Raw genomic sequence first — 26,409 nt, forward strand, 5'->3', positions numbered from 1 at the left:
TCCTTTAAAACCTATGATGATTTATTGGAATGAAGGAGCAGGACGTTAGCTTCGCTGTCCTCAGGACTGAGTCTTATTGTCCCTGCAACTGCTTTAAAAATGTTTGACAGCCAGTGACCAGCCAATACAAGCTATAAGGAGGCGGGACTGGTGGAGTGCGGCTTTGGACAGAAGAAGAAACAGATGATCAAATCACCGAGTTGTATAATGGTGTGAAGTAGTAGGGATTGTGGGACCTGTATTCGTGATGACCTGATTGTCTACTACTGTATGTAAGTAATAATATGACCAGAACAATTAAATGAATCACATCACATTCATAGATAAACACTGTGGGCTTTAGTTATCCCTACACTTTTCACCCAGCTTCACCATGAAGTTGCTGTTTTATGGTACAGTGAAAACCTCCGACCTATTTAACTAGGGATCACGGTAGAAGAATATGGTGCATATGAATAAATATGGCTTGCAGTGAGACAGAAGCCTCTTTAAGACAGAGATTCTGCTGCATTGGCGCTGAGCTGGATCTCCTTTATTGCAGCTTTACATATTTACACTGAACTGAAAACAGCCCTTGTGTTCTGTTTGCCCAGATACCAGTGTCCTGGCATTAGAGGTGCGGCGTCCAGCATGACATATAACATACATAGAAAATACAAAGCATACCACTAATGTAATGGAGGGTATAATGCCACCTAGGTGCCTTTCATACTGGATGGTATGATGGAAAATTGGCACCTTGAGCAGGCAGTGTAACGGGCTGGAGAGAGAAGAAGAGAGCAGCACTGTGGCCTCTGTCCAGAGCAGATCATCTCTTGTGACAGTTGTCTCTTATGTTTGTCCAGGCCTTCTGCCATCAGCCAGTGTGGGCTCTGTGCACACGCCAAGGTTGACATGGATTTCAGTTTATCAGTGAGGAAACATGCAGTCAGATAGAGGCCGTACTCAGTGTCAGGAATGGGAGGGGAGTACTTTTGTCTCCCCGTGAATATAATCTACTCTTTGCCTAAGTCTCTGCTCTGTCTGTTAAGTAACTCTGCAAGAATGCACAGTAACGCTGTGGAATGCAGGCTGCTGTCACTGCTCCACCCACAAAGTAGCCTCGTGAAGGGCAGAGAAGGCCTCGCCGAGAGAAAACTGTCTAATTCAGTCTCCTCTAACAAGAAAGAGCCAATCTGAGACTGAGCCAACAGGCCAGAAACCTCGGCCACGGGCGTTTCTCTTAGGGGCTCAGACAGGTGTATACACATACTGCCCCTTTCTCTCTGAAGCAGTGTCAACAGTTAAGCCAAGTGTAGACTTTGGATTAGGCCAACGAGGTGTCATAGAAGACTGCTAGGAGTTTACAAACATTCCTCCTACCACGTCGCCTCGGGCAAACACGTCCACCCCAATGTAGATGTCAGCCTGGCGGCCTTGGGCCCCACTGTATTCCCTCATCACCTCAAGGTTCTGCTCTGTCCAGTTGTAGTTGGTGAAGAAACCATCACAGGAATCAAAAAACACCAGGGCTCCAGGGCTCAGTATGCCAGGCGGAAACAGATGAACACACCCACGCTGGCCACCTCAGTGAAGTAGCCCAGCCTCATTAAAACCACGGTTATCAGTGTATGTTTCCTCAATCTGAGAATCCACTGAACGCCGTCGTCTGGTTGACCAAAACAAAGTTAAAAACCAGATATGGCTGGTTCAGAACTCTGCTGCTCGAGTGCTGACCACTACCAGAAGGTGTTGGTCCTTACACTGGTTGACTGTCACCTTCGGCATGTTTTATATAGGGATGGGCATCGAGCTAAAGTGTGATTCAATATTTCAATATTTGCTGGGAATATTTGACAATTATTTAAAGACAGTGTGGGAAGGTTGGGCGAACAATAAGAAGTAGTGACAGTCAGAGAGACGGAGAAGTGGAAAACACTACCTCTTTGATTCTTCATAATGAAAATCAGAGGAGAGATGTCTGTGTGGATACGTTCCTGTCTCAGGCCTTCAGACTCAGCTTTGATCTGTGTGTGTCAGGGCCGTGTACCCGGCTCCAAGCTCCTAAGCTGCCACACGTGCACAGATGAAATGTGAGCCACGTGCACACAAGAATAACACCCAGGTCGTGTGTGTGACAGTCAAATGGCCCAGTTTCCTCCCAAACCACTGGGTTACGACATGTTCCTCCCAGTTTGGCCTGATCAGAAGCTTCTCCATAAACGTCCTGGTCTCTCCACTGACCCCATCGCTGTCGTCACTCTCCTCCATGTTTACTGTTACTGGTCTGTGAGGGGCCGACGCCGAATGATGAAGACAGGCCGTATGTGCAGAGGAGGAGACGTTAAAACGACCACATGAATTCTGATCTGACCGTTCCAATGATGGTGCTCACACAGTCAGAGGTCGGAGAGGAATCGGGCCTAGGAGCTCATACGCAGGTGGCCCAGACCTGGTCTGAGGACATCTGGTCTGTTCACACTGCTGTGGACACACCAGGTTTGGGAAATTTCAGCTGATAATAAGAACGTAGCTTAAACACAGCCAGTATCTCTGTCCTGGGTTGAGGCTGTCCTTACTTCCTAACAAAAGGAGCTGTGTTTGGAGGCCTGGGTTTCTCTCTATGGCACAGACATGATTAAGATGAAACTGTCCCACAGCTCCAGACAACACAATGCATCACCACTGGATTAAAGGACATTTCTCTAAACTGCACTTATGTTCTGTGGGAGCCTGGCCCAGGAAACATTGCTTCATTAAGTTCTGGAGAGCTTCTACCGTACGTGAAACGAAACAAGGTTACCGTTTGCTTTTGTGTGCTTTTGAGTTCACAGACAGGCTACGCTGGTCTGATTAGTTAAACGTTAGATATTCAAATCAGCAGCAGCAACACAAAGTCATTGTGTGAATGACTTCAGGAGAAAATGGAGGCACATTGTCTTGCTCTGTAGAGAAGTACAATAAAAGACAGATTCTTTGTTTTAATATAGATCAACTCACTCATGCGCACCAATTATTCCCAGCCCCGCTGGGTCTGATTGACAGAAGCACCGACCCCAACAGTTTAAGTGATTCAGAATTTGCTGAGTGGAGCATTTCCAGAGAGAGAGTGTCAGTTCAGTCGCCTGAAACCAGCTGACTGGAATGATTTATACAGCTGTTGGTAGAAATCATTTGGGCAGGGCGACGTGCCTGTCACTTCCAGTCCAGTTCTAATGTGGTATCTTGGCTTAATTTGATTCTGCCTGTGAAGATGAATGACTTTTTAAAAAGCAATAATTATCAATCCATCCCCAACAGCAACATTAGCATTCCTACACGATTATATCTTTAAACCTAATCAACAGTTTTAGCATTTATGGCTGCATACTTTGCCTAACTAGCGGATACTCGGGGCATTATGAGGAAACAATGGGCCTCTGGGGACAGACAGGTAAAAGCCAGGCGACAGGTGAGGAACACTGTGTCTGTGAGAAATGGCAGAAACCCAGCAGGACACTCATTGAGAGAAAGGGCAGGAGCAGGGAGTCGTCTCTGCTGCGAGACACAAACCACAGAGCGAGATCAGACAGCGACTCATAATGCATGAAGTAACTGTATTTACTCAAAATGAAACTGGACCTAGCGCTGCCTCAGTCACACTCGGTGCCTGTGACTCACTCTGAGGTCAGATTATCAAGGCTTTTGGTCAAGTTGATGCCCAGTATCACAGCAATCAGCTCATGTCCTGCTTTTAAAATGTGACTCACTTCCCGAAGCAAAAGGCAAAGAAAATATTTGCAGCCTGTTGTAGTCGTAAGCATGGTCACACCATTAGCGTGTTGACAAGACTGTTTAGGCCACAAGAGCGGAGCCTCCCTCGGCTGTGGCTCAGGAGGTAGAGCGGGCTGTCTTATAATTGGAAGGTTGGCAGTTCAATTCCTGGCTTCTTCAGTCCACATGTTGAAGTGTCCGTGAGCAAGACACTGAACCCCAAGTTGCTCCTGGTGATGTCACTGGGGTGAGAATGGGTGAATGACCAAATAGTGTGAAAGCGCTTTGAGTGTGCTGCGATGCATAGAAAGGCATGCACAAGTATAAGACTGTTTACCGGCTGCCCACCTTCCTCTGGTCTTTGTTCCTGTCTGATCTATCACAGTGTTTTTCTTCCTCCTGTCTCTTTCATTTCTTTTGTGGAAAGCATTTCTCTCTGGTGATGAAGACGTTCCTCTTGAGGCCTGTGCTCTCTTGGCGTGACGTTCTTGCTCTGAGCCAGCAGTACACACTGCCTCCACAGGGGTTTTCTTCTTGCATCTCCCAGCTTCACAGGGTGGGGTTTAATGGGTGTGACTGGTTGAACATGACAACTAAGATAACAGGAGCTAATTCATACACTAAGTTTCAGGATGTTTTTGCACCTCAGAAACATTTCGCCATAATCCCAAAGTGATCCCAAAGCAGTTCCGAGTCACCTTTGCTCTGCAAACACGCTTGACTTTGTGACACCCTATTGATCGCTCCGGGGGAATTTCATTATGTTGATTGTACTTGGCACAGAGGTCGGAGCACGGGACAGGATCCGTGGAGCCGGCAGGAGGCTTGGCATTTTACTCTGAGACATTTCATCAGAGCAGATGCTTGCTCACAGGGACTCACTGTGGTGATTAGGGATGGCAGGAGCCACTACAGAGCAGAAGTAATACTTTTTCTTTGGAAGAAATATCAGGCAGACTAAAGAGCTGACTGCATTAAAGGTGCATTACAGTAGTGGTTGACTGATACGGGTTTTCAGACGCCGATGCCAGTCTTTAGAGGATGGCGGCCGATAGATATTGTTGATGGCATATTGTTGTTTTCGTTTTACATCAGATAAAATACAACAATTTAAATGACGTTGCACATTGAGAATCTTGGTCGCTGTAACTTTTCCTACTCTCCACACTGACCTGGAAGCTTTTCATCCAGAATGCGACTACGCTGTAGAGGTTTGGGGACAAAATGTGCAGCATGTGATGCCACACAATGGAAGGTCGTAATTGCACACACTCACCCACCTCGTTATCACACATAGTTTCATCTGTAGACAATTAGGTTAAATAAAATATGATCATTTCTGTTTGTTTTTAGAACTGAGTTGTAGTACTTTGGCCACAGCACTGTTTGTCTCTGTGTTATATTATTGTGTTTGAGTTATCTGAGTTACTGCTTCCTTGTTTGGCAAAAGATGTGTGTGAGGGTGGAGGACCAGACCGAGAGCTCTGACAACAAAAGGAGAGAAGTGGGCTTTTCTAGTTTAGAGATTTTTTGTTTGTTTGTTTCTTTAGATTATATTATTTTTCTGGTAATTTGTGTACTAGGCGTTAGTTCATGCAGTCTGATAAAGCTAGCTGTCCTGTGTTGTATTTCTAGTCTATTTGTTAATTCCCTCAGAGGGAATAACAAAGTTAGACCTTCCTCTTGTTTCAAAATGGCCTAGTCAGCCAGTATATACAGTATGTCCCGTGTTTAGTTGTTAGGTTTTGCTTTGCCAGTATGTTTAAGTACTGTTTGAGTCTAGTTCTGTTTTGTTGACCTCTTCATGGGCCCTAACCCTAACGCTCTCCAGAGTTCGATGGTGGCTCAAATCAAGCTTCAGCTGTCCCACTAAGCTGAGTCAAGTCAAAGTTACAAGCCATTTTGTTTCTTGGAAAGACGTTCCTTGCCGAGCTGCGACGGCTGCTCACCGGGGGTGTACCCACATCTGTTATCAACTGCCTTGTGTACCGTAGATAGCAGGAACCACCTGTATAATATCCCTCATCTTACATGTAACTCCAGACTGGTGTGCTGGCCGACTTCAGAGTTCCGCCCTTCCTCTCGTCCTGTCACCAGCTGTGTTTACATGCACCCTGATATTCAACTACTAATCTGAATAAAAGCCCAGTCAGAATGAAAAGGCATCATGTAAACACCTCCATCAGAACAGACCGGCCCCATTCGAGCATCCTTTCCAAAATCTTTGACAGGCCATTCAGAAGGAAAATATTAGCCATGAAAAGACGTGATCCGATCGGTTCTCTTTAGCTGGAATCAATAAATCCTTTGTGCCTGTTCGCCCCACGTGGGGAGTGCAATGAGCTTCTGGGAGGGACAGAAACATGGCAGCACAAAATAAAACTGGTCTGTGGCTGATGCAGCGTTTTTATTGTAGACTTTTAAACATTGTTGAACAGCTTGATGGTCGAAATGCTTGAAACAGTGCATTGTTCAGACGAGTCCTTGAAAAGATGAATGAAGCCAAAATGCACCAAACCACTGAGAGAGGCCTCCTATTACAAGGCTTCTTCTTCTTCTGTTTTATTTCCAGCAGATAAAAAAAACTCAGTTGGTGGAATGACTTTGTCAAGAAAGTTGTATTCGGATTAAATGCTTTGAGCATGTGAAGGCACATCTTGTCCGATCAGCGTCCGTGGAAGTGATTAACCTGGAATCTCTAATCAGAATGATTTCAGCCTGATTGAAGAAATATTGTCCAAGTAAAGCATGTACTGCTATTGTCCACACAGTAGTTGTTCAGTTACCGCCCTGAGGTCAGGTTGAGTGCCACGGGGAATAATGGGCTGAAGAGTCGGAGAGATATCAGAGTATTAGGGGACTATTTATAGTGAGACAGGACAGAAGGCAGCGTGGAGGGAGCTCGTCCATTATTTATCACCGCTCTGCATGTCAGCTGCATGTACTGCCTTGACTTTTTTAGTCTCTCAATAACACTCTGTTCTCTGGCTCCATCTCTGTATTGACAAACACACACATCACGGCTGCCTGGTAGCTCGCTGCCTCTCCTCCTGCAGCCCTCTCTCTGTTACGATCGCCATGGGGATTCAGCTGCTGTTGGGGCTCACTCTCAATCAAGTCTACTATAGTGCTTTCTCTGGCAGCAGCACATCCATCCCAGTGTGTTTCCACAGCTTGTTTAAATTATTCACATCAGGGCCTTTACTGACAACACCCGTCCCCCCCTTTATGGTCGTTCTCCCCTTCGCCCCCATCAGGATGAGGCGGGTGGTCTGTGAGGATGGGGGACACATTTCCTGTTTTTCACCACAGTTTCTTTACACCGGATCAACTCGCAGAGAGTGCAGATGACCAGGAGTCCACAGTGTTGGATTTGACTAGAGCTTGATGAGCTGCTCATCTGTGTGTCTGTATCCTTTCTGCTGAAATGTGGAATGAGTAAATGCAGCGCTGCTTCCAAGGCCGCCAAATCTCTGTTTAATAACCTCGCTGTCACTGTGGGGACGTTCTCTGAGCCAGAAGAAACAACTTCTTGGTGGATAATCGTTTGTTTTTACCAGTGGTACTTTCATGTTCATTTTGATATGTGGGTGGAAAATGAATCATTGCCTTCTAGGGCAGAGCGGTTTTTGTTTGTCAACATGAACAATAATTGAGAAATCACAATTCTTTGACTCTCACCCAGTTCATCTGCTCGTTTTTCTACATTTTTACTGCACATGTACACGTGTTACTCGTCATGTTAATGTAAGAGTAAACGTTAGGTCAGCTTTTTGAGGACTCTCGTCTCTTTCAACAACATTTATAGACTTGAGCTGAAAATGTGTCTCCAACTCTCCAAATGTGACAAATTATTTGGGGTCACCAGAGCGAACAAGAGATTTTGGAGAATCAAACAAACAAACAAACAAACAACACAGTCTAATTGAATGAGGGGGTGGGGGTGGCACTTTGTGTTCTTCCATAAATTAGATACACAAACAGTTTCACTAGTCAGGACCCACTGATGTGGGTGAGGTGAGTTTGTGGGACTCACTGATGCTGCTTGGTGATTGTTAGGGCATCTGCATTGTACGAATCCCCCGTGGGAAGTGAGGAAACAGGAAGGAGGAAGAGCAGAGACAGGAGGGCGGAAAGGAAGAGAAGAGGAAGACCAGGACGGGCGAGTTTACGAGAAACGATAGCACTCGGCGGCTGGAGCGCAGTGTATTTGTAGACCGGTGACAAGCAAAGGTGTGTGTGTTAACTTTGCTCCTGAACTCACAACGTTCATCTTCATTTAAATCTTACTGATTTTTCACAGAGCAGCACGGTGGGGCAGTGGTTAGCACCGTTGCCTCACAGTGAGAAGGTTCTGGGTTTGGGCCCCACCCGGGACCTTTCTGTGTGGAGTTTGCATGTTCTCCCCGTGCTTGCGTGGGTTCTCTCCGGGTGCTCCGGCTTCCTCCCACAGTCCCAAGACATGCAGCTTAGGTTGATTGGTGTCTCTAAATTGCCCATAGGAGTGTATGTGTGTGTGGTTGTTTGTCTCTGTGTTAGCCCTATGATGGATTGGCGACCTGTCCAGGGTGTACCCCGCCTTTGCCCGAATGCTGGCTGGGATTGGCTCCTGTGACCCCGTTCAGGGACTAAGCGGTAGAAAATGAATGATTTTTCACAATACTTTCTGTTGTACCTCAGTTTTGCTTAAACACTTTATGGACCTCTGCTTGAAAAACATGCATGCATCTAATAATCAGGTAATAATTTGTCTCACAGATGCCTGAAGAGAAAAGTGACAGAGATTTCTTTTGTGTCAAGACTTTTCCTGTTATAACTGAGGACAAAACTGCACTGAAGGCATTGAGAACTGATAGTCCTCAGCTCAGGAGTGCATTATGCCGGTTATGGGGTTTCTCAATTCCCCGCTTTGTTTAGCATGTTACCTATCTTTACCATTGTTTACCTATCTATGGAGGAGCAATTCAAATTAATTAATGCCATTGCAGTCCCTCGTGCTGTCCACTTTCATATTCTGGCACAAACATGTCAGGTAGGATTTGAGGTACTGTCATTGTTGAGCGACCCCCTCAGCGGTTGTGGTTAATGTTAAGGGAAACACATCTCGATGGGGAAACAGATTTAGACACAACACCAGCATCAGGAGATGAACTATCCTGACGTTTTTCGGAAGAGGCTCTCTGGTTTTATTGTTCTGAAATAATTACAGACTATGTGGAGTTATGAGGGTGCCAAGCTAATCTAGACGTAGCCAAGATTAAACATTAAATGGAAATGAGCATGCCACGAGTGACTGGATCTTCTGGTATTCCGGTCGGTGACTGTTCTACAGGATACGCTGTAGGCCTTTAGCTAATGGAGTGCTCCTAAGCATAGTTGACTGATTTGTTCCCTCGATGCGTTATATGGCCCTTCTGGGCCAGAAAAATGTTTGTCACCTTTTTGGACACCCCTGGTATATTTTACAAACATATTCCCATAAAATACAGCTTTTGAAACAGCTGTCTGATTTTCAGTCACTTGCGCATCACGTCCAGCTCTCTCCATCACTGCCCGCACTCCCTCTTCCTCTTTCAGTAGCAATTGTGTTTATGTAGCACTTTTTAAAAACAAGTGTTTAACAATAACAACATGCAACACCAAAATCATACAACACACCCAGGCATCAGAAATCACAACAAACATTAAGACTAACCTACAATACTACATCTTGTCATATAAAACAGGTTGTATAATGGTCACAAAAGGAGAAACACGATCAATAAAACTCCTGGCACCTGAAAGTAGTTGGTGTCAAAAGCCACAGAGAGCAAATGAGTTTTAGGACATGACCTGCCAGGCTCGGAGCAGACATCATCTCCAGTGGAAGGCTGTTCTGCAGTCTTTGTCCAGCAATAGCAGGGGCGCGATAAGCCTGGACCTGGGCACGGTAAGTACCAGCTGGTTGGCAGAGCTGAGAGGTCTCCCCGGCACATGGTTAAGCAGGCTTCATTTGTGCTCTCCTGAGGGCAAGGACGATGTTTGATTTGATTTATTTATTCTTTCAAGCATGTAAAGACAGTTGATATGTCAACACACATAATTTTACACATATCCAACAAATGCTAATCCAATATCAATTTGCTTATACCTAGTACATGCTTGAACGGAGTAGGAAGAAGTCAGACTTATCTAGTCCTACCCCATGACATCATCTTACCATCATTGGTTTGCAAGCAGTATCTCTACATAAATAATTCTCTTCTAGGCTGCTAGGCCATTCAAAACTGTAAAAACAAATAATACCAGTTTAAAATCCATTATGAACTGGACAAGAAGCCGGTGCAGTGATGCCAGAACAGGGGTTGTGTGGTCAAATGTCCTGTGTTTGTTAAAAGAGGAGCAGCAGCATTCTGGACGAGTTTGTCATTTGCAAAGAGCAAGATGACGCCGTTGCTGTCCCCGACTGTTCTGTTTGTTGTTGACCGTGCTGTTTCTGTTTCTGCTTTGCTCTCAGTCAACTTAAAAGTCACAGTCGGTGAACTTTGGCCTCCTGCTGACTCCGGCCCGCCACTCAATCACATGCCCTATCTTTGCCATTTATCTAAATCCCACAAATCAATTACAGAACACTGAGGTGAGTGAGGGGTTGGAGTTTTAATCTTTGCCCCGCTCCCCGAGCTCTGGCACACACCCCCTGGCACAGCTGTTTCTGGATTCAGCTGCATTTCAGCCCAGAATCGGTTTGATGTGCAGTTTGAGTAGGGCCTGGTGAGATTTGTGGCATGACAGAAATGTTGGTGGTCAGTTTGTGGTGTGAGCGGCTCCACTGTCTGATGCCCCACAAAAGATCTGCTATAAACTGTAGTGAACTGAGTTTTACACGTTGTAGCTGAAACTGAAGCATCAAGGCTGCTGTGGCTTACGACAGGACAGCTTCATACTCTTTCTTCTTGTTGTCCTTTCACTGATGACACAGCTTGTTTGTCAGTGATAATTCCAATAAAGTTTATTTAAACAAGACAAACAAACTGCAGATTTCAAACTGACATTCACTGTGGGCTCCACATCGAGGCCTTTACAGAGTCCCTGCACGTTTACGTGCATGGCAGTAATTGTTGGGCTCCACATCGAGGCCTTTACAGAGAAACGTGCAGGAAGTAATTGCGTTACTCAGAAACAGCAGTATACATGAGCTCCTAGGTAATCTGGCCCCCCACCCTCCCCACTAGGCCACTGAAAGCAGAAAGGCATTGTTTGGGTCCCATAAACAAAGATGGTCTCGGTTGATGGGGCTTGTATTTTGGTCTCTTTAACGATGTTTCATTTCACATTAGCGGCCCCATTAGTTGTGAAATTAATACAGCTGCTGCTCCTCGCCATGTTGATAATTGTGTGCTTACACCGGTGACAACTTCCTGTTTTTCTCCAGTTACATGCACACTAGCAACCTTGGAGCTTGGAGCACATGCGCTCTTCTAGAAAGCTGATTAAAACCTGGTTACGTGTATGCATGGCAGACAAATCGGTGTCCTCCGGGAGAAATCTTCCTGGGGAAATCAGGCCTCCCTAATTCTCTACCCTGACTTTGGAAACCGGGTTTCCTGTTTAAGAAATCAGCCGATTGTAACCTGGTTACTTAAGTGCATGTAAACGCACAGTCCAGTTGAACAGCAGCACAGTGGTCACACTGGTGTACCCACACCTCTGTGAAACCGTCTGAACCCAAACTCATCATCATCACCTTCATGACGGAGGGTTTACGGCAGCGCGGACTCAGTCTGACCCAGGTGTTCCTAATAAACTGACCACTGGGTGTACAGTATATACAGGAGAAAAATACTGGGGTAGAAGTGTAAAAAAATGAAATTCCACACCCTGCGGTAATAGACCGGACTCTAAAATAGCTTCTCGGGTTTCTTCCCTCTGTCGCTGCCTGTTTAGTTGCATTTTATCAGGAGCTGGCATATTTTTGACCTGAACACATACATACCTGAACTGGTAGGAAGAAGATCAGCTGTGTTGAACCTGTCCTCTAGTGCTGACGTTGTGTGGGAGAGCATGACAAAGCAATGGAAGAACGGTGACATCCATGCAGAGAGAAGAGAGGGAGAGAAGATGGAGGCTGGTCATTGTGTGTGGCTGTGGAAGCATGGTGCAGCAGGAAGGCCAGGTTTCAGTCTCACGCTCACTCTTTGCAAAGAATAAACAGAGGATTTGAAATGGTGATGAACTGTAAAGGACTTGTACTCAGACACACACACACACACACTCCCTTCACTTCCCGCTCCCCTTTAGAAATCCTAAACCCCCATTCAGCTCTGTTTGTGAGCGCAGGTCATGGTCGAGCTGCCAGCCCGGGAACACTGGCAGCCAGTGTGGGACCAGAGGCTGGAACTGGGAGACATAGCATTTCCAGCCTGGTGTAAAAGCACAGCTGAAATGATAAGATGACTTAATGCACTGTCAAGTACCAGAGTGTTAGCCCAGGCTACTGTGTGAGCAGAGAAATGCTAACAAGGTGCTCGTGTGCCACATGATGACGCACTTGATAAGTGAGAGAGTGTTTTTCAGGGCATTTCTCTGGCTGTCAAGGTCAAGTTGATATTGAAACAGATGTGACAGCATGTAATAACAAATTTTAATGCTATGCACAGCAGTTTCACAAAGAAATGAACTGAATCCCTGGCGTGTGGTTATTTGCTTCATTGCTGAGAGTTAGATGAGAAGATTGAAACCGTGTCTGAACAGTAGAAACAAAGCTACTGTGAGCAAACAGCTAGCATGGCAAACTACAGCATAATGTATAAAACTAAGCGGACTCGGTTCAAAGACCAGCACAACTGAAGTTTAAAGTGAACAGGGAGCACGTGAACTGTTCTTTGTTTAATTCTTCAAAGACGGGAACTAAAGCGTTTTCTGCTCCAGACACTTGGAAGAGTTCACATAGGGCTAATGATTCTCTATCTACTTGTCTCTGTTTTAGCACATTCTAGCTTCTTAACATTTGTTTTATGACCCACTCTGTTCATGCCATTGGTGCATATACTGTATCTGTGTTGCATGCTGGATTGTTGCTGCTTTGTCTTGGCCAGATCTCCCTTGCAAAACAAGATTATAACCTCAGTGGATATTTTTTAACTGGTTACATGAAGCTAAAGAAAATCATAGATACAAACTTATAGATTCATCATGAGCTGTCGCTGTTCCCTGCAGGCGCCATGTTGGTGCAGGGGAGCCTGCTAATGTATGTGTGAAGGCAGGAAGTCGATCCATGAACTGTTCTTTGTTTAATTCTTTTCCAGGTTCAAGTCCCGGCCGACCCAGAGTCTGCATGTTCTCCCTGTGCCTGCGTGGGTTCTCTCCGGGTGCTCCGGCTTCCTCTCACAGTCCAAAGACATGCAGCTTAGGTTGACTGGTGACTCTAAATTGCTCGTAGGAGTGTATGTGGGTGTGTACGGTTGTTTCTACATGTCAGCCCTGTGACAGACTGGTGACCTATGGACCCCACCTTTCACCCAGTGTCATTGGGATTGGCTGCAGGCTCCTGTGACCCTGTTCAGGAATAAGAGGTATAGACGATGGATGGACTGACCCCTGCTGCAACATGGCGGCAGCATAACACAACTCACAGTCAGATATACCAAACATTAAAGTGGTGTCAATCTCCTCTGCTGACTCTCAGCAAGAAAACAAGTGTGCCTATTTCTCAGTAGGTGACTGAGATGGACTTCATCTTACTGTACTGAATCCATTTTAACAAAGAGGTTTGTTAAGGTTTTAAACTAAGAGCACATTGATCAGTGTGTAAAACTGGTGCAGAAGGTTCTTTGTTGTGCCATTAAGGCACAGCGGTGCTGTGAGGCACTCCCTTTGTGTGTGTCCTTCAAGTCTTTCAGCGATCAGTCAGTTTAAAAAAATTTTTTTTATCACTTCTCCGCTTCTTTTATCTTCTTCCAACACCAGCTTCCTCTCTGTTGTAGGGGAGAACATCAAAGAATGGAGCCAAGGACTTCCCACTGAGGTTTGTTTAGGTACATGTAATTGGCAAGGAAAAGCAAACGTGTGTTAAAGGTGCATTCCACAGATTTCCAAGTGTCACGCTGCCACGAAACACAGTGTGTGCTTCCTCTCGCTGTGGTAAATCAATGTGTGAGATGGATCTGTGAAGAATCTCAAAGCACTGTGTTGCATCTGTGCTGCAGGGTCCCGGTGGAGCGGAGGAGGTGTTGTGTCCTGACCTGCCCAAGTCCCAGCAGCCCAGAGTCCAGCACAGCTTTGTCCAGGAGCACTTCCAGGCCCAGTACAAGTGAGTTTCCTTTCCTAACACACTGCACTCACACCTGCCAGGAACGAAACCTGCAAATTAGCTATAAATTTGCAGCAGGGCTCACATGACCACGTAAAGCTGTTAGAGGGTGTTGTTTTTTTTTTGTTTTAACCTCGCCCAAACCAAAACACACGAAGATTAAACAGTTGTTCATTCATTCATTCATTCATTTTCTACCGCTTAACCCCTGAGCGGGGTCACGGGTGGGGCCGGAGCCAATCCCGGCCGGCAATCGGGCGAAGGCGGGGTACACCCTGGATAGGTCGCCAATCCATCGCAGGGCTAAACAGTTGTTCTCTCTGCTCAAACACAAGTTGCAGAGGTTAGCATGCCTGCTAACTGGCGCTCCATAATATTTAAAAAAAGCATTTCCACACTGTGGCAGCTGGATGCCGCTACATGGGCTAATGTCATTAGCTTACTTCTGCTCTAACCTTCTTGCATCTGGGGACGTGTACACTCACGTGACCCCAGGCAAACCCAGAGGGCAGACATTGCCTAAACACATTAGTTGGTTGGTACAAGTGTTTATATGCTGAAAAAGACATTTATACTCCAGTCATTTACTCACAGATGTCTACAGTAACTGTCCCTTTTTAGTATTTATTCTGCTGCTTCACTCTTGTCTAATGCACTTCACCTTTTAGGCCAACCCATCTTCTTTCTCATTTAGGTTACAATTTCCATTAAAATCTTGCTTTCTGTTATCATCAGTTAAATGTCCCAGATGTTGGGACAACATTCCTGTGGAAGGGTCCAGGCTCTGCTCAGTGCATCTCCCCAGCCAAGTGTAGCTCCTGATGTAAAACCTCCACACCGTCAGGACCTTTGACCAAATGGACAAACTGTAGAGATTTCAGATTCATCACTAAACTCAGAAATGTATGTGTAATTAATAAACCTTTGTAAGAGCAGTCTCTCCAGACTGAGCTGCTGATATCTAGCTTCTCAGTACCGTACTCCATCTGCCAGTTCCTCTGGAAATTGGCAGCTCTGTGTGACTGCCAGGAATACATCTGTAAGAGCGCATCTCTTAATTACTCCCCTCGCTGTCAAATGCTTCAGCTGTGACACCTTGGTGTGTCTCGATGGGAAGCAGCGGTCCTAGCAGCCTGGCAGGCAGAGCTAGTTCCCCTCACCCACTCAGATAGTGTGTCGGCCATGGAGAGAGGGAGAGGAGCAGCAGAGGGAATGTATACACATGACTGGCCTGACTTAGCACAGTCTTTACAAAGCTGCTCTAGCATATACAGTACGTGTGCAGTCCGAGTCTGTGTTAACAGTGCAAACACTGCAGACCCCATGCGTCACAGCACTGAGAGGTTTTAAGTTGTCGCTGCTGGACTCGAACAAATATTTCTTGACTCCTCTAAAAGGAACCAAGTCCTGAGCCACTTTGCCTTTCAGGGTCTGGTGTGATCATCTAGCGTTGACAGGCCAGAGAATTATCCTAATAATAGCCTGGTTTGTCACTCTGCTATGTCACAGCCGTTATACATGTTCAGACAAGATGAACCACTGTCTGGGCGAACCAGGAGAGACCAGTTTGATCTTAATTTACACATTCTGCAGCTGATCAAAATGATTCAAGCTTCATCTAGTTCCGTATCAAGTGCAGCCCCAGACTCTTGAAATTCATCCTGTCATCCCACATTTATAAATCTTTAGCCCTTTACCCACCTGTCAGTAAATCTTCCATTAGACTTTGCCTGTGTGTGAGTGAGGCGTGGCCTGCGGTTGCTCTGTCAAACACCAGTCATTACGACGAAACCCAGCGTGCTGCAACACCCCGGACTTGTCTGTGAATTAGTGAGACCTTGTTGTTGTGATCATAAGTCCTGATTTGTTAGGATTTGTAGGGCAGGCTGGAGCCGCTGGGACTGTGGCGTTTACAGGCCCAGCCATGGCTCTGCTGTTATGTGTATAATGTGATGTCAGTTAATGAATTTTGAGGTGCTCGTTACATTTTATGCCTTTTCCACTTCAGAGCATATGGTCCCCCAGCAGAGGATAGCTGCCAGGATACGGAGAGGAAGTAGCTGCCGGTCTGTTCCAGTTTAACCAGGGGCTTCCCTCCCCAGTCACCAAGTACCATAGTCATTAGCATGGTGTAGAAATACTACTGGCTCATAAAAAATGTAAACTTTTTCACGTTTTGCCATTTATTTGCTAAATATTACTATAATATTATTTGTTTTATCTCTTAAAATACCACATTCTAGCATGTATTTTCCAAGAATACCATAAAATATTCAGGTAGTAACGTGTGGTTTTTCTCTGTTGTATTTACACTTTGTGTTACAAATATTAGGGTATATTAATATTATTTTATATTTATTATTTATAAATTATATTTATTACAAAGATTCTTAAAAGAAAAACTTTCTCTACCTTAAGACGTCTGTGCACCACATTTTCGTTTTCATGTCTCAGTAGTTTACTGTGTTGCAAATGTAGTTACACAGCGCACGGATCTAGGCAATGCCAAACGTATTCTGCGACTTCTGTAACCTACTGATAACTGCAATGGAATTAAGTATTTTTGAAATAGTGCAGTACAGGCAGAGAGCACTGCATCAGACTTCTTTGCCTCCATGCCAGCACCAGCTGTGGCTGGAGGCGTTATGTTTTGGGGTTGTCCATCTGTCTGCATGTACGCCCTGTTCTTGTGAACATGATATCCCGTGAACACCTTTGAGGGAATTTGGCATGTGTCCACTTGAGTTCAAGGATTAACTGGTTAGAGTGATCGAGGTCACAGTGACCTCTTATCTGTCCCAAACCTGTGACTTTGGCCAGTTGGCAGAAGCATGCAACCACGAGGCTGTGCAGAATACAGTAATGAGTGTTTTAAATAATTTAAAAAATTATTTATGGTTACAAAGATTTTATGGGGCTCTTGCTGAATGTGGGTCCTGAGTCGGCTGCTCCCCCATAAAACCTAATATGGCCTGAGTGTTTCTGTTTTATTGCCTCCCACAGGAACGAAAATCAGATAAAGGTACCTGAGAGTTACTGGGGAAAATCCAAACCTGGAGCAGTGCAAACACCAAGATCAGAGTCTGTTCAGCATGGATGCGTCCCGGTCGGGGGACACATACCTCTCAACCTTTACACGCTTCCTCCATTAGAGCATCACCAGAATATCACCTCTGCCTTGCTCCTTAAGTGTTTCTGAGCAGCGCAGGGCACATCTATGTCTTAGTGGAGGAGTGTGATTGGTATGCACGGGGTGCCGTTACCCTCGCTGTTTCCTGGCGAGAGTGAGACATCCGTAGGGCAGGCATTCTACTCTGCCAAGAGGGAGAGATCCACTGAGAGTCAGTGTCAGCTGGGCTTGCTTGAATAGAGCTTCAGTCACTCCCCCTCTCCTCCCCCTCCTCCCCCAGCGGCTCTGTCAGGTGCCTTTCTACAAGGAAAACACATTTCAGCAGCTCATCCATGGTAGGATGTCGTGTGAAGATCGTTAAGGTTCAACATACTTTGCACAAGTTTGTCGTCAGTTTATGTGCAGCTTTCCGTACTGGTGCAGTAGGAGAATGAAGACTGATGAAACAGTTGTTTTGTGCTGACAAAAGAAAAATCGCACCAAATCAGGGTAATGACAATAGCCATGGACGGATTAGGAGGCACTGGGCTCCTGGGCGCAGACACTCAAAAGGTCCCCCCCCACCCTCCAACAGACAAACAAGATTTCCAGGCTGAGATAGTTTTGTGTCTCTTTGTAGCTGTTTTGCATCTTTATGGTCATTTAGCACCTGTATTTTGTTGCTTTGTGTTTTTGTGGTCATTTTGCTTCTTGTTGTGATCATTTTCCATCTATATTTAGTTATGGTCACTCATTTCGCACCTTTTTGATCATTTTTAGGCCTCTGCACCAGAAATGTTTTCAGGTTCTCCATCCGTCCGTTCGTCCCATTCTTGTGAACACAATATCTGGAATGTTAGAGGGAATTTTGTCTAGCACAAACAATACTTGGTCTCACAGATAAATTGATTACTATTTATAGCTCAGCATCTGAAAGTGCACAGGCACAGATTTGTAAGTGCAGAATCAAATTTGAGGAAGGAAGGAAACATCCCTGCTGCTCACTCACATTATCTGTTACGACTCTGTCCTCCCTCACCCTCAGATCTGCTCCTGCTCTTACAAATCTGCGCCTACACACTCTCAAATGCTGAGTTGCAAACTGAGCTGTGCTCGAAATGTGGTTTGTTTGCCCTCAAATGTTTTGGTGGAGGTTTACTTCCAGATACTTTTGTCTACAAAACTGTTTAGCATTTCCACATGCGCAGTTGATCCTTGCTTATTTCAGACATTGTAGAAGGTTTTGGCTGTTTAGAGCTTTTGGGGCAACATTTTTAACAAATATGCATGTCTGTTGTTTTTGTTAATGAAGAAATGTGTCACCCGGAGCAGCAGTAGTCTTCACTGGTGTGTTTTCAATCGTTGTTAACCATTGGAGGTCTATGGCGCTCACTGGTGTGTTTTCAATCGTTGTTAAACATTGGAGATCTATGGCACCAACGACTAAGCCGATCCAAGTTGGAGACTGACAGATGTTAAGTGTGGCAGTTCAATGTTGGTTTTAGTCTCCGTGTGGGGATTGTTGAAAATACTATAAATGTTGAAAGTGACTGACCTTATCCTTTCACACGTTATGCATTAGGCACTTTGAACTGCCTTTGTGTACAAAATGTGCTGTCTAAATAAACTGACATTGCCTTAAAGTACATCCACTGATGCTCCTACTGTGTTTCATCTAATTAAAGATCCATTCACAGAGTATTGTCCAGTAAATCCTGCAAAGATTAACTCAGATTATTGGACAAATTATTGTCCAATAATTATTATTATTGGATCGCTTACGACATCTGTCTACATGTCTCTGCTCAGCATCCCATAATGGCGTCACATGAGCTTTAGTAACCTGGTGAGAGTGATGCAACAAGATGGAAACTGCCTCTCTGCTGCTTTGCAGAGCCAGTCACCCCAGGGGGCTGCTTCTACTGCTTACCACACCCCCAACCCCAACCGTAGTCTCTCTCATTCTCACCAGTTACATCATTCATCTTTTCCTTTCTTACCGCCACATCAAGGTGCTCAGAGTGCAGTGACGTGTTCACTTTTACTGTGCTGTTCACCTGTGAGACAAGATTAAGCATTTTCTTTGGTGCCAGACTTCATTAGGAGGATTTTGAGATTAGCGCAGCAGGTTTTTTTTCCAAGACTAATGTGACTGTTTCGTTCCCCAGATCTTCGCTGACATGCCCCCACTGTCTGAAACAGAGCAACACCTTTGACCCTTTCCTCTGCATCTCACTCCCCATTCCTCTTCGCCAGACCAGGTGAGCACTGCTGCTTTCACAGACGTGCACCTTCACTTTATTGCTCATTTCATTGTGTTCCATATTTAATTTTCAATTAATAAAATTGTGATTTTAGCCCATCGATCTACACTGTGTCCCATCAGACCAGAGAGTCCTTGTCCTTCAGATGCAGTGAGACATCTCCATCTCTGCAGAGGATGTTTGAAACTCTGTCAGAGGGACTGCTGGGTCCTTGGTCTCCTCCCTGACCAGCCAGCAGAATGTTAGCTTAGCATAAAGACTGGACTCAGGGAGAAAGAGCCTGGCTCTGTCCTCTAAAGTTCACTAATTGACACGTTATATCTTTTTAATTTAATAAATGCAGTCAAGCAGCAGTAATCTCAGAGCTGCACTGAGCTAAACTACTGGCTCCTGCTCTACCTTCACTTTTACTGATAGCTGGACAACACCCAGCTTTGTTCATGCACTACATACGGTAGGAACACCAGTGACTGTGGAGCTGGAGGGCTGTATCACAAAGGAAACGCTGGTGGAAAACCCTTTCAGCATCAAGGAACAATGTCTTATTCAACTTTACATCCCAACAGCCACTCAGCCTCCACGTCAGGTCACTGGGCGTCAGGAAATCCTGACATTTTCAGGGAGGGAGACCCCATTCACGTCTCAGTTTGTTTGAAATCGAGACTCCCACATAAACAAGCACAAACACATGTAAGCTTTGGGCTCTGGCTTTGACTGAAATACGCACCACATGCTTACAGTTGGTCTTCACTCTTTTGGAAGCTAAATCAGATGTTTACTTCCCCACAGTTCACCTCCTCCCCTGCTCTGCTCTGAGTGGAGATACCACAGATGAGCTGTAAGGTCAGACATTAGCATCTGTTTTAAAGTCAGGGTTCTGCTGTTTGTTTTATGCAGCACGGTGTATTTGGGCATTTTGCAGCCTGGGTCTGACCTCTCAGGTTGGGTATAAATAGAGGTGACTGACTCTAAACCACAACTCGATTCTGATCGTGTGTTCACTTTATTGTGGAAAAACACCTCAACATTGTTGTGTATGTGTTACTCAGCGCAGGCTCTGTTGTTGGCCAGTCATCGTTGGCCACTACTGGAACCGACATGAAGCTATTTATCCTACTAGTTCATCCTGTACGCGTTGAATCTCAGGTCACAGTACGCAGCCAATGTTTCTGAATTTCCCAAAGTGCGATAACATGTGATCCTCGTATCAAAATCTGATAAAGACAGACAACTTATTGAGTCAGCAAAGTATCAGCACCCACTGCTGCTACCAAGGTTGGTTAGGAAACACAATTTGAGCCTCTAAATCATAGTGAGCTACTGCTAGCAGCATTAGCTAAGAACAGTGTCCCTGGGAATTTCTACTTGTGTTTCAGTGCCGACCAGCGCAGAACACACAGCACAGGACTCTCATTTTCCCACTATAATGGGAACAGGCTTTAACAGTGACCATCTGTCAGTCCAAGCATCTTACAGCTATGAACTGTGATGCATAGAGAAGCAGATGAGATCAATACCACTGTGACAGCTGTGACATCTAGGAAACAGTTTTTAGGAGCTTCATTCTGACAGAATGCCAGGTGCACAGTATTTAGCTGCCGTCTTTTCTTCATGCGGCAGAGAAGGTGAGAGAAAACACTTCTGAAGGGACAAATAGATGAACTGTGTTTTAAGGCATTTTCTATATATTTCTCTGTGTGAGGAGATCAGCTCAGCTCACAGCCAGATCATGTCTGTAAGTCATAAACACACACTGTTTGTTACCAGTCCAACGTTTGCTGTGCCTGGCAGTCCAAACACTGGGCTCTGCACCTTGGCGGTCATGTGCTCTCTGCATGTTGGTTTGTTGACGTCCTGTGGTGGCTCCTCTGTGAGTGTGACATGGACTTGTTGTCTGTGAATATTCTGTCAGTGACTGCAGCCATTGATCAGTTAAATGTGAATATCTATAGGAAAAGCATTGGTATTTGCAGGAATCATTGTTAGAAATCATTCTAACTAAATATTGTTTCGCAGTGTGGGAGCCACTTTATACCCTTGAGCCCCTTGTTTTTTTATTTATTATCAGAAGCTTTTCTTTGTCATATTTTTCACCTTTGAAAGTTTGTTGAACAAACGTGGACAAGACTCGTGCATTGATGTTATCAACAGCATGACAATATATAGTGTTGAAAATATGCTGTCAAAGTACTTGTACTTCTGCACTTTAAGTATATTTTAAAGCATGTAGTACTTAATACTCCAACTTGATTAAAGAATTTGAAGTGGTGCTTCTACTTTGTCAGCACTGTTTTATGAACATATTTGCTATTTTACTTCAGTATTGAGTCTGTGTGCTTCTCCGACCTCTGGTACTCCAAGTATCTTTGAATGCTAATACTTTTGTACTTAAGTAACTTTTTGAAACATTTTGAAAGTTACTTGTACATGTAACAGTGTATTTCTGCAAATTGGTATTTACTGTATACTTTTACTTACATAAATAAAGCCGAATATAGTCAGGAGTGCACGTCATTCTCAGGTTACGCTGTGAAAAACTGCACTGTGGACGCAGCACTGTACAGAGTGGATGGAGGCAGCGCTGGGTCACGTGCAGTGTGACAGCGGATGTCTTTCTGGGATAGAAATACTCTGGCTCTTATTATAAATTCTCTGGCCATGTCTTCCTGTGCCGCTAGCTACAGGCCACAGGTACCTGATAGTGTATCTGCCCAGCGCTGCCTCAGAAGAAGTCAGAGCCAGGCTCTCCCTGTTTTTAAAAATGCTACAGCATTATTTTGCACACATAAAACTGAGTCCTAATGTTCTATTATTAATGTTAAAATGTATTGATTTATTCATGAAAGTCTTCTTTTGTCCCTTCTTGGCCGTAGAGGAGACTGCAGGATAAATGGCACAGAAATCACAGTAGAGTTCATTGCATTTCTCACTGTCGCTAATTGTGTTTTCATCTGTTGCAGGCCACTGTGTGTGACTCTGGTGTTCAGCACCAAAGGACAGAGGTACCTGAGGGTCGGGCTGGCTGTGCCTCTGTTCGGCTCTGTGGCCTGCCTGAGGAGGATGGTGGCCGACGAGGGGAAGCTTTCTCCAGACCAGGTAACGGCAACAGGGAGAGGTACACATGACCAGATGTACAAAGAAAGTGGAGATGTGCAAATGCGCGCTGCTGTTTTTATTGTGTTTGCGTATTCAGTGTGAGAGTGAAGGAGAGGGAGGATCTCTTTACAACCACTGAACTCAGAAAAGAAATCACATCACAGTGATTTGATTAGAAAATATTTACTCTGGTTCAACTGCACGTCTAGAAAAACCATTACTACTACTCAGAATATTACTTATAAAATTAATAGCAGGTGAAGTATAAGGCAAATCAACGGCTTGCACAGCAGCGGCACAGACGGAGCAGGTGGAGTTGGAGGTGGTGTTGATACGGAGGCAAATACAACCAAACGTAACCATTCTGTTGGAAAGTCAGTCAGATGACCACAAAACCTCTGTAAAAAGCCACAGAATGAGAAAAAATAGATACAAAGCAGCTACAAAATCTCTAAAAGAGACAGGAAATGCCCCAAACACAGCAAAGTAGCTACAAAAATATGCCAGGTGACCAAAGTGACGCACACTGGCAACAAACCACGTGGCTGCTCAGTCTTGAGAGTGTAGGAGAGGTGGAGGCCTTTTGCACATCTGGCCCCAGGGGCCCTTTGACTAATAGTCTGTCCTTGCCTGCACCTGAGCACGTCCGGGCCTCACGTGGACCCATTCCTGTTGAATGCTCCTGTGTGAAACCGTAAACGGTGACAGAGCAGCTCAGCTCCCTCCGGCTGGCACATGAGTGTGATTATCATAGTTTGTGTCTTATTCTGACCTTTCTCTGCACACTGCTGGCCTGGGTTTACCGCCTCCTCCCTCTAAAATACATTAAGCCTTTTGTGAGTTTGGTGGGAGTAGTAATGCGGTGGCTGGTGGTTCAGAGTTTGCTCTCACAGCATAAGATTTCTAATGGCACTGTAACAAAGAAGCGGCTGGTGTGTCTGTCTCCAGGTGATCCTGACAGAGGTGTACTCCACGGGCTTTCAGCGCTCCTTCTTTGATGAGGACGATCTAACCAGCATAGCTGAGAATGATGTGATCTACGCCTTCCAGGCCCCTCCACTCTACATCCGAGGAGGCTCTGCACGCATCTCAGGTAACAGGACTGAAGCTGGACAATAAACAGGGAGTTTTTAGTCACATTCTTTATAACTACTGTGTGGTAACCATTAACAGTTTCCTGCATTAATGTGGATGTACACCCAGATGTGTAAGCAATCAGTCCAGTTGTTAATTTACTGCTGCATGCGGAGGATTCATTGACAGCATTTAAGTGACGTCACTTCACATAATGTGGATTACAGCCACCCTGTGCAGGTGTGCAGGAGATAATTTTCCAGTCGGCGTCATTAAACCACTACAGAAAACGACGACGCAACAAGAAAAGAAAAGAGCCGCTGTGGAAAATGATAGAAAGCCTGATGGGGATGTGAGGTTAGATGACAAAGTTCACAGGTTACATTGTGTTTTTCAGCTCTTCACTGACGTTTCAGTCACACGGTTCATCCTGGTCATGATTCGTCCAATAAGTCTGTTTCCACTGCAGTTTGTTGGATTTTATTTTTATTGATACACAAAACTGTCAGACTTTTTTGCAAGATTTCATTGAATTCCCAGTGTTTCCACTGATGGATGGAAGCCATGTCTTCATTCCATCTGTTTCTCAGCCATAAAAAACAAACTGTGTGCTCAGATGTACGTCAGCGATTAGTGTCCCCTTGTTTCTCGTGTTCTGCTGTAAACAAACAGGTTCCAACAGGGCTGAACATCCCAGATCTGTTTCAGTGCCACTGGTCTCCCTGACAAATGTGACTTTTAAGTGCTTTAATTTGTGTCGCACAGTGACGACTCGGAGCACTGCTGTCTGAAGGAGCACACCCCCCTGACAGCCTGGCACAGGCTAAATCCTCCTGGGTTCTCACTGGCTCTACTGTTGATATGGAGACTCTGCATCTGCACTCCACACATTTCTGTGCACATCAGATTGTCCTGTCATTCATGTTGATATATTCACCCTGTGAGAATGCATGGAAGATGCTGCCATCATCTTTAGGAAACAGGCTGGTTTGCTGTAATGCAAAAACATTACCCCTCCTCTCCCCCACTTCCATTATGCTTTCTCCTTGGGTAACTTTTTAGAGGCAGAAAATTGAGTAAACCTGGTGTGACGGGCACCAAAAGGGCAACGTTAGCTGTAGAACCTCTTAAATTACTCACACACATAAATTAGAAAATAAAGTAATTTATGTTTATTTTGCTCAGTAAAAATCAAGCACAACTGCAGCCGCATAAATATTTTTTGCCTTGCTGTTTGTGATTAACAAAGCCATAAAATCAGTAATAGCAGGTGAGTAAATAGCACCATAATAATACACAAAAAGCATAAAATCAAGCACAACAATGTGCGGGGCTTTTAGACTGTCTGGCGCCATAGAAATGTGATCTTTATGCTCCTTCTGCAATTACTAAGTCTGAAGGGTCTGATCCCTGAGAGACTCTTAGTCCATTGTCCATAAATACTCAAATGAAAGTGAAAATCTCAGTCTTGTGATTTAGATATGAGATGGAACAACAAACTCACCAGGGGTCTCGTTAAAACTAAGAGTAGTGATCTAAGCGTTTTACGAGGTGGTAATGTTACGTGTGGAGTGCAGCGGAGGAGCTAAAACATCTTGTGGGCAATTAAAGCACAGAAATGTGTGTGAAATTTGGAGGAAACCTGTTTGATAGCTGTTTTTGGTCAATTTCCTCGTTACAACACAATTTGGATTGAATTCATTTTGCTGCTCCAAACGTCCTGACGTGAAAAGCTGCCGGAGACGACGTGAGCCGCCCTTCACTCATAGTGGAACTGCAGAGGCTTTTGTAACATAGCTTTGACCAAATATCACACTGTAGGGTTGCACTCAGTGAAAAGTAATGCTTATTTAGTTTATTTTGTTTTTTGTAGGTAAATAAAGTGGTTTCTTACCACTAGTGTGACCTTATTCTGTGATCATTTGTTAATCCACTGGTCCATCCACGGGCAGAGGAGAATGCAATTAGGTAACTGAGGTTTACATTAAAATTGTGTAAAATAGAAAAACGTTCTTCACAATTTGAGAGAGATCTGTTCTGTTTGGGAGTGGGAGTGTTTGTGCCAAGGATGAGATGTCACCTGCCAAAGAATATTTGGAAACAGATCACTGGTTTCCACAGTGAAGTATCCATTTCATATTCCTTTATCTCTGTTACAGAGAACAGGTTCATCCTCCTGTTTATTTATCAGTAAAATTAGGTCATTTTGCAGTTTGGGTTTTTTGTCAGGTTAAGTGACTTGTGTGCTCGTTGCACTCTATACATTCCTGCCATGAATTTCATCCGTTGCTGTTACAACTTGCACCGTTCTGCTGGTTCTTTTCTCTGTTGCTATCATGTTTGCAAAGTAGATTTATGGGTGTGAGACAAACTGTGAACTAAACATGCAGCTCTTTATTGCTTAGCCGCTTCCCAGAACACACTGGCTGCCTCCTGCCACATTCCACAATGCCCGACATATCCCAGCCTGGTTTCCTATTGGTTTACGATACATACATTTTATACAAAGATTCCCCCCCAGTCTGATAACCCCAGTGACAGTGGGACGTGGTGTCTCCCAGCTACACCCCCCCTCCATGACCCTCTGCTGCCTACAGCCTCCTGTTGTTATTCCAGCTTCTCCACCCTGCGTTGTCAAAGTACGGTCTGTAAATCAGCCCCGCCTGCTGCCTAGCCAAGGTTAGCAGAAAGGTTTTTCCAGCCAGTAGTCATGTCAAACAACCATGGAGGAGCTCTGGGCAACTAAAAGCCTGAACCAGTGCTCATTTCCACATCCAGAATTTGTGGATGAATCTCGGTCTAGTATTCCCCCCTCTTTTAATTCTGGTTTTGGTCTCCTCCACCTC

At 44.9% G+C, this 26,409-nt stretch overlaps 1 protein-coding gene across 1 annotated transcript in view; it reads left to right on the forward strand.

Annotated features, from left to right (window-relative positions):
• The window catches only part of usp43b (ubiquitin specific peptidase 43b), a 63,339-nt gene that overhangs the window by 12,419 nt on the left and 24,511 nt on the right, over window positions 1-26,409 (forward strand). Inside the window, exons 3-6 of the mRNA XM_020623104.1 lie at window positions 13,917-14,020; window positions 19,298-19,390; window positions 22,354-22,489; window positions 23,438-23,582. Coding sequence (XP_020478760.1) covers window positions 13,917-14,020; window positions 19,298-19,390; window positions 22,354-22,489; window positions 23,438-23,582 — 478 coding nt within the window. The remainder of the gene's footprint in view (window positions 1-13,916; window positions 14,021-19,297; window positions 19,391-22,353; window positions 22,490-23,437; window positions 23,583-26,409) is intronic.

This window comes from Monopterus albus, unplaced genomic scaffold, assembly GCF_001952655.1.
Source record: "Monopterus albus unplaced genomic scaffold, M_albus_1.0 scaffold292.1, whole genome shotgun sequence".
Classification (NCBI taxonomy): domain Eukaryota; kingdom Metazoa; phylum Chordata; class Actinopteri; order Synbranchiformes; family Synbranchidae; genus Monopterus; species Monopterus albus.